Source organism: Triticum urartu, chromosome 1A, assembly GCF_056163025.1.
Source record: "Triticum urartu cultivar PI428250 chromosome 1A, HENAU_Tu73, whole genome shotgun sequence".
Lineage (NCBI taxonomy): Eukaryota > Viridiplantae > Streptophyta > Magnoliopsida > Poales > Poaceae > Triticum > Triticum urartu.
The window spans coordinates 106,711,168-106,720,089 of NC_141873.1; the positions used below are offsets into that span (position 1 = coordinate 106,711,168).

Sequence of the window (8,922 nt, forward strand, 5' to 3'; positions counted from 1 at the left end):
GCGGTGCTACAACCATGCACGTCGAGAGCTGGGACCGGTGACGTGTGGAGCTGCACCGGTGCGTACAATTGCGGCGAGCCAACGTGCTGCGAGGTCATGGGGCGCTGTTGAGACAGTGAACAACCATGGACAATCTTGGCAGCGGATGAAGGAGCAACGCCAGCGGTGAGGACCGCTATCAGCCGTGCTAGAAGCGGGGAAGTGGTGCTGCTGGCCATCGATGGAGGAGCATGTCGGCAGTCAACTATTCCACGCGCGAGCCATGGAAAAGGGAGGCACGCAGGAGGATTTATTTTCTCGCTCCGTGGGTGACACTGAAGAAACGGCAGTGTTGCATGTTCATGCAACTTTGATCACGCGGCTCCCAAGGCCACCAATTTTGATATTCTGACCGGTAGACCGACGACTAGCATTGCCCATCTCCTAATCGTTCATGCTGTGGACGATAGGGTGGTACTACGTCACTGCTGAAATTTTAGAGTAGAATTAAAATATTCTTTAGAAAAAAAAATCCTTCTAAAGCGGCCATAGTGAAGCGTGAACCACCTACTAAGCGGACAAGTGCAAATACCATACTCCGGGAGGGCTTCCATCCCAAAACAGCCGTTTTTATTCCCCTCCTCTCTTCTGTTTTCCCCCAGAGTTTCTTTCTTTCTAATTTCTCGTGGAGGCGAGGAGATAGAGAAGAGAGAGAGAGAGAGGAAGGGGACGGAGGAGGAGGCGTCCCTCGCGATTGGACAGGGCGCGAGGAACCCGAGGAGAGCGCGTGTGCGATCCCCGAGGCGCGGGGAGTCGATTCCGGCGCCGGGACAGTCTCGCCCTCGCCGGGCCGGCCGTTTCGAGCACTCTATCACCGAGGATTTGGTGGGATCCGGCCAAGAGCTGGTTGGTGGAGGGGAGGGGAGGAGCACGGGGGGGATGGGGGCCGGGGCGGAGCCGAGGGAGGAGGAGCCCCTCGAGGCGGAGGAGGGGGCTGGCGGGAAGGAGGAGAAGGCGGCGGTGTCCTGCTCGATCTGCCTCGACGCGGTCGTTGCCGCCAGCGCGGAGAGGTCCACGGCGAGGCTGCAGTGCGGCCACGAGTTCCACCTCGGTAAGGGGCTATTGCCCGATCTGTTGATGCGTTATTGCACTGAATTATGCGACGCTATTTTTGGGATTATGACTGGGCCGGCGATTCTGGTGTGAAGGAGCTGCGGAATGATATTTATCCGTGGGTATTTGGCTGAATTGCGATCATTTCACGCTGTTCTGATCTCCGACGAAGTTCCAGTATCCCGGTGCGGTAGGTTTTGGGAGCGTATTTTGCGTTATCTTACTCAGGCTCGATAGGAAATTGCAGTTTGGGGGCTGGATTTGGTAATTGTGTCTCGATTGACCTAGCCTCTTTGTTATTTCGGCGGAATAAGGTTGATTTGTCTAGATTCAACAAGAATTTGATGTAAAATGTGCTCCCTTTTCTGGAAATTTCTGGGCTTTCCAGCCAGCTGTCATTAAATTTTGTTGGAAGTGTGGATTTTGGAGGCTGTGGTCTTGATGAGATTCATACATTACCACGAAATTGCTAAAATTAAAGTTAAAACCTAGAGGGCCTTAAAGACGATACTCAAAAACTAAAGGAGTATTGAACTTTGTGGTTTCATCAAGCAGTCTGGGTTGGCTGTTGATCTCAGTATGATACTGTAAGGGATTTATTGTGAATGTTAACTTAACCGAGGAAGCACAATATATCATCACTAGCACACTATAATACTGTAATGGATTTATTGTGAATGTTGATCTCAGTATGATACCGTAATGGATTTATCATCTCACGCAACAATTACAAATGGTTGCAAGTCCTTTTTTATAAGGACACAGCACACAATCGAGTCCACAACTACTTGATCTGTGCATGGCTCTGCACTTACTTCACTCCCGCATAGTTTCAACACTAGCACAGCCTCTTCTCACTCATAGGCCATATAACTCGAACACATTGCATGCATATAAGATGTAGCCTGACACTAACACATACAATCAGGCCACATCTCCACTGCATGCACCAATTACGGGGTTATTTAACACACGAGTCATGACTAATTCTAGCAACATGTGCATATATGCACTCGACTAATGTCTGCTGATTCGCCAGCAGTGCGCACACTTTGCTCTTTACTTATCTGATTCTGGGCACTGTAGAAGTGCATGTTCTAGCCGATGCAACCAAAAGACCGATCTGTGGGAGAGGGTGGGACATTATACTCCAACACTCCCCCTCACGTCTATGCTTCTTTAGAGTTTATGACGTGGGCAGCGGAAGCGGGGGCAGGCCGCAATTATTTATTGCGTTTACTGGGTTTTGAACCCTAAACCTCTTGGTTGCAAGCTTACGCACCTAACCAGTTCATCCATCAGACCGATCTGATGGAAGAGACTAGGCAATACATTTAGGCATCAACACTCCCCCTCACATGTGGCTCCCTCAGGCCTAAACGTGGACTGAAAGTGGGCTGCAATTTAATTGCGCCAGCCAGGCCTTGAACTCAAGACCTCTTGGCTCTGATACCATGTAGAAGTGCATGCTCTAGCCAATGCAACCAAAAGACCGATCTGTGGGAGAGGGTCGGACATTATACTCCAACACACACATGCAACTAACAAGAACTTAGTTGACCACCACCCTGCCTCTATACGGTAACAGTGCCATGCATCACAATGAAACATGAACAAAACACCTAGACAACATGGTTAACTCCAACAGTGTGAAGTATGTAAGGTAAGATTAAACTCTGAGAAGCAGTTTTGTGCAAGGGGATATGGTTATAGTGGCCCTTCGGGGTACAGAAGTGCAACTACATGGTTTAATGCAATACTACTTATTCTGTTTTCGTCATGATACTGTGGTATGCTTTAACCAACCTTAAAGCAGTGCTCCTTAATTATACTGTTTGTTGTTCTTTGGTTTATTCAAAGGAAAAAATAATCATTTCCATGTCTCATTGACATCGGGGCCCTGGGCCCACATGTCAGCTAAACATGGAGGGGCATGTTATGGATGCCATTTGTTTGGACTGCAAATTATTTAATCTGAGTGTCAACGTTTTCAGATTGCATTGGATCGGCATTCAACGCCAAAGGAGTTATGCAATGCCCGAACTGCCGCAAAATTGAGAAAGGGAATTGGCTGTATGCAAATGGTTCCCGCCCCTCACATGATATTAACATGGATGAGTGGGCTCATGAAGAGGACCTTTATGATGTTAGTTACTCTGAGATGGTACGTGACCATGTGAACTTCATTTGTTGAATATTATGAAATCGTTGTTTAAGTAGTGATCTGTATTTTTTTCTTGCCGGCAATGTGCATTGTTTGCAACACAATTTCCTTGTGTTTGAAATTTTAGTTATGTTCTGATTACCTAGCGATATTCAGTTTGTCTGCACTCAAATGGTTGACACTTGACCATGCTTGATTATTTGACCATTTGTTTTGTAGAAACTTGCCATTTTTATGCAAAAATTGCTATGCCTTCTATTCCTCTAATAACACAAGCTTTAAGCTTGTACATATTTTTGCTGGAAACATTTGATTACCATGTGGGTTTCTTCACCACCAAAGTCTTTTAACACTGATCTGATAGGTCGCTGGCTGCTTATGTGAATTCCGTAACCAGAGTTATCATGCTATTATGAATTTGATACAATTCCATGGTATTATGACTTCGATACAATATTGCCGAGACCATGCCTTAGTCGTGCACTTACAGAGCAACGTTCTTATGCCTTGATTTTGACCCTGTCTTAGTTTAACATCGTAGAAAAATATTCTTTTGTCTCCTATTTCAAGGTGGTTCATCTTGTGTCCAGATTTTTCTCTTTGTTTCTGTAGATATTGTCCATTCACTTAAAGGCTACACTGGATTACTTTTGAAATAAGTAACACACTACTACGCTAGAGATCATGCTAATTTTGTTATGCATAAACCAGTGTAGACCTGCTGAGTGCTTCATTCTGGAGTTTTCCCAAATAATTTTGCTGCTTGTCCGTACTGTTATATTCCACATTCTGCCAAATGCATGAGTAGTCCTGACCTATGTTCTTTCTGCTTATTCAACTTCCCTGCATGTCTATGCGTCATTATTGTATTTTTCCGAAACAGTTGTGCAGCCTATCTATAAATCATCTGAGTTTTTTTATTCTTGATTGTTTGTTTGCTGTCTTATTTTAACTTCCGTACTTTTTTTTCCTTGCGAGAAGGTAGTTACTTCTTCATACTCCCTCCGGTCCTTTTTACTCTGCATATAAGGGTTGTCTGAAGTCAAACTTCACAAAGTTTGACCATATTTATATGAAAAAATATCAACATCTACCATGCTAAAATTATACAATATGAAATGTTAAGTCATGACGCATCTACTGGTATTGATTTCACATTGTGAATGTTGGTATTTTTTCCTATAAAGTTAGTCAAATTTTACGAGGCTTGACTTCAGACAAATCTTGTATGCGAACTAAAAAGGACCGGAGAGAGTACATTGTTAATTATATCTGTGAATTTATTCCTGCATGCCCATTCTGACAAATATATATCTTGAATCTGCAGCCATTTCGTTTTCATTGGTGTCCATTTGGTCGCTTAGCACAGCTTCCATCATTCTTTGAGTATGTTCTATACTCCAAATTATCATTTTTAATCGTATAATAACTCTCCACAGAGTTAGTTTCCGTGCATCCATGGTTGGACAGATAGCTTTTATATAAAGGTTTTACTTTTGTCCTGTAAATTTGTAGCGCAGGTCTAGTAGCTCAAATATTTCACCTATCGAATCTTGCTCATGTAGAAAAATGTGGGGCCATAGCTAGTTCCTGTTATTTGTTTTCACTAGATGTTGTATTTATACTGGCTAATGTTACACTTGTCCGTTTACTGTTTGGAGACTAAAGATGAAAATGGTAACTTAGAACTCTGTTTTGTCTACTCTACAATCTATTGAAGTGATTCGATAAAATCAGATGAACACCTTTGTCGGTTTATCCTTTTGCAATGAAGGGTCTAACAATGTGCAACTCTAGATAGGCTTAACCCTGTCATTCTGCATGAGGTTATTGGCAATCTTCATAGTGGCTTTCTTGTCAGAGTATACATGGATCTTCTGACATGCATAGTGCATGTAATAGTTTACAAACCATACTGACATAGTGATACAGTCTATCTACAGCAGACATAATTTTAGCCAAAGCACCGGCCACTCTAATGGTTGACAATATTGGGAACAGTCATTCCTGTCATCTCTTAATGCCAGTATCAGTCAGTCAACATATACCGCATTGAATGGATATCTGTTGCTGTATCACACTTGTTCTGTACGATGTAGTTTCAGAGATCATGGTTATGCCATATTTATATTAAAGTTTTCAGCATATTGGAAAGTTATGTTATTATTCTCTTATGTTGCTAAATGTTTTACCCTCTTCTGCCAGGGAAGGAGAATCACCACCCCCAGTTACTTGTAAGTTCTTATTCAAATGACATCTATTTGAGTTTAAGTTATGTCGAGGTCTAAACATGTCTGGATATATTTCATGCAGTTCATGACTTCATGGGACAGCATGTGTTTCCGGAGAATTTATCCGTATCTGCTGCACCAGGGGCACATCCTTGCCCATATGTGGCATACTTGCATCCTCTTCCATCGCTGGCATCATCATCAAGCTCCCATGTCCCTGAGAGAACTATGGATGGTTCCGCTTATCATGATCACTGGAATCACCTGGCTGGCCCATCAGATGGTAGGCCCTTGCAAACGGTGCAACCCACTGATTTCCATCATAACCATTGGGCGCATCTGCCCCATTCCTATGTGCAATCCAACGGCAATAACGGGGTGACGGAGCAGCCAGGGGTCCCTTTTGGATCAATGAGGGCTGCAAGGGTGGATGGTGATAGCCAACGTCGAGGATCTGTTGTTTCTCCATCGTACTTCAGTAATGGGTAACCTCTTGTCTATTTCTGCTCTCATGGCATACTATTAGGGCATGTCCATACTGTGATGTTGTCAGTCTCTAGCGTTGCCATCTAGTGTTTTTGGTGATGGCGAATGGAGCTGTATTTCATGCATGAGATGGCTTGGGAATATGGATAACTTAGGCACAATGACATATATGAGACAATGAAACAGAAAACTGAAAAGTGCTCCGTGGAATCATTTTGTCTTGAGATGTGAGATGCATCATGTTCTCTTGAGATTTGGTGTTTTATTAGGGCTAACATAAGAGACTACAGTACTGTTGATGCCTGTATGGCCTTGCTTTTATAACTGAGAAGGCACTTAAAAAATATTGCATTTGTGCTTTTATCAAAATATTAACTCGCTAAAACAGATGATGTTTCTGAACTTGAATAGTTTCAAACATTACTTCCACCATTACCTCTGTATAATAATGTAAATAGGGGATCAATTCTTTTACACTGCAAAACAGTTCTTCATGGTGAATCTAATGGTACCATTTGCACCTAATCAATAGAACTAGTTTTTTGTTAATCAGATGTCAAAGATTGAGAGGTTTGACTGCATGCTTTCTAAAACACCATCCATTTAGGAACAGAGGTAGTATCCTTATTGTGACGTCATCTAAACTTAACAATGAAAAGTTGTTGGTTGGAAGCACTCTACTATCTTATTATAAATTGGAGTTGGTGGTGGTGGCAGTGACTTCACTCCCCACTCAAGTCCAATCTTCCTCATCCATTAGAACCCGCCAGAGCCCTCCGGTTTGATTTATTTATTTATAAACAAAGCAGTAAAAAATAATGCAGTTGGGGAGCCTGAAACCACACACCTGCTTCTTCACCCAGTTTAATCAAACCAACGAAACCACTGCCTCGCTCATGTTTTGAGTGAGAAAGCATTTTATAAGTAATGTCAGTCCTGCCATGTCTGTGCAGTTACACAGGTGCAATGTTGCGTGCTTGCTTGAGTTTTTCTTTACAGTGTTGCAAGTCCATTGGTTGTTGCATACTGCTAATCCAATACAACTTCAATTATTCTGTAGTTCCGTAGCAATGCACGTGTATTATGCTAGTATTACCCTAAAAAGGATGCTGTGACTTGTGCATTTACTGTGACCTACTCCCTCCGTCCCATAATATAAGAGCGTTTTTTACACTAGTGTAGTGTCAAAAACGCTCTTATATTATGGGACGGAGGGAGTACATTTGATGCTGTTGCATTGTTTCCTCTACCATGTCAGCTTTATCTAAATCTCCTGAGGTTTTCGGAGTTATGCTATGTTGGTTGCACATGCTATGATGTAGTAATATGTGTCGGGTAGTCTGGAAGTCTGAAACTAGACTAGTCTAAGGCTATAAGACCATTTACAAACAATAACATTTTCCCAAGTATCCCTTGAGAATTAAACTATTTTGTTATAGCAGAAATTATTGCAGTATGATGCAGCTTGTGATGCATGAATATCAATGCGTGATGATTTCTTTTTTCTTTTCAGATCTGGCTCTAGATCTAGAGCTCCTAATGTTCCTCCTCTGGTACCTCAGTTCATGAGGGCACATGGCAACATCAACGAACAGTACACTCAGAGTTCATCATCCAGCCTTTTTGCTGGAGCTCATAGATCAGGAGGCATGCGACCTGCCCCTCCGCCACCACAACCGGAGAACCCAACATTTTGCCTGTTCCCACCGGGTTCATCTGGCCATAGTTCAATGGATACCGATGAAGCTGGAGGAAGCCGATTCTATGCCTGGGAGCGCGATCGCTTCGCGCCGTACCCATTGATGCCGGTCGACTGCGAGACAAGCTGGTGGAGCTCACAGCAGTCTCATGGCGCATCAGAATCCACACCCGCACCCGCGCCAAGGAGACTCTTTGGGCAGTGGATCGGCCTCGGCAGGTCGTCGCCCGAGAATAGATCGCCCGAGGGCTCATCATATCGACAAATGCACTCTCCTCGGATGTAGCCAACCTCCTGCGGAGGCAACCTAAGTTAAAACTTCACATTTGGAACCTGAGTTGCTTGTAAGAAAAGATGGGGGAAAACCCATCTGTAAGGAATTAAACCGGGTTTGCGCGCGAAACTTCCGGAGAATTCTGCGAGGGAGAAACAGGAAATAACCCGGAGGGAAAACGTTTTGGTTTGGTTTATGTGAATTCCGTCTCGTACATATTTGAAAATCAAACTGGGATATTCGAAGTTTCGCCCTGTGTTACGATTTCCTATCTGCTTTTTTGGTTGATGGTTGAATATTTTTTTTGCGAAAGGAACAAAATCATTATTTAAATAGAGTTATTACACTCAAGTTGACATAGAGTCTCAACTTCCTCAGGCGCACAACGCAACCAGATAGCTGTTTTAGGGAGAGATGGGCCCATGCGAGCTAGTACATGACTAGCTTTGTTCTGGGCACGTCCTACGAGCTTTATTTCATGTGTTCTAGAGCTCAGTAATTGCTTAATGTTATTCACCATAGCAGCAGTTGGGGATCTATCAGGAGCTTGGGAAGTAATCATGCGTGCTGCCGCCATGCAGTCCGTCTCGATCAATAGCCGGTCTGTGCTCCTATCCAGCTTTATTTCATGTGTTCTAGAGCTCAGTAGTTGCTTAATGTCATTCACCATAGCAGCAGTTGGGGATCTATCAGGAGCTTGGGAAGTAATCATGCGTGCTGCCGCCATGCAGTCCGTCTCGATCAACAGCCGGTCTGTGCTCCTATCTAGTGCGATAGACACCCCTTCCATGATAGCTGCAATCTCAGCTTCAAGCCCACTTGCACAGCGAGAGATGAAACGACATGAGGCAAAGATGATGGCCCCTGTACAGTCTCGAAGAATCATGTCAGCTCCACCTGTACTCTCCTCCTCCAACCATGACCCATCAGTGTTAAATTTCATCAGGGGGTTTGTCTCGTAAAAGCATTTCATGTG

At 43.7% G+C, this 8,922-nt stretch overlaps 1 protein-coding gene across 1 annotated transcript; it reads left to right on the plus strand.

Annotated features, from left to right (window-relative positions):
• Positions 1-625: 625 nt before the first annotated feature.
• Positions 626-8,195, plus strand: LOC125550081 (E3 ubiquitin-protein ligase IPI1). The gene is made up of 6 exons (XM_048713001.2): positions 626-1,090; positions 3,087-3,256; positions 4,584-4,642; positions 5,462-5,490; positions 5,570-5,972; positions 7,487-8,195. Exons 1-6 carry the CDS (start codon positions 919-921, stop codon positions 7,956-7,958), a joined length of 1,305 nt encoding a protein of 434 aa, XP_048568958.1. The 5' UTR covers positions 626-918; the 3' UTR covers positions 7,959-8,195.
• The last annotated feature ends 727 nt before the right edge of the window (positions 8,196-8,922 follow it).

Bases quoted from the DNA above. Each gene is read 5' to 3' on its own strand.
- LOC125550081 (XM_048713001.2), top strand. From the start codon at position 919: ATGGGGGCCGGGGCGGAGCCGAGGGAGGAGGAGCCCCTCGAGGCGGAG. The intron at 3,257-4,583 runs GTACGTGACCAT...TTGAATCTGCAG, and splicing joins ATGTTAGTTACTCTGAGATG to CCATTTCGTTTTCATTGGTG. The intron at 5,973-7,486 runs GTAACCTCTTGT...TTTTCTTTTCAG, and splicing joins CCATCGTACTTCAGTAATGG to ATCTGGCTCTAGATCTAGAG.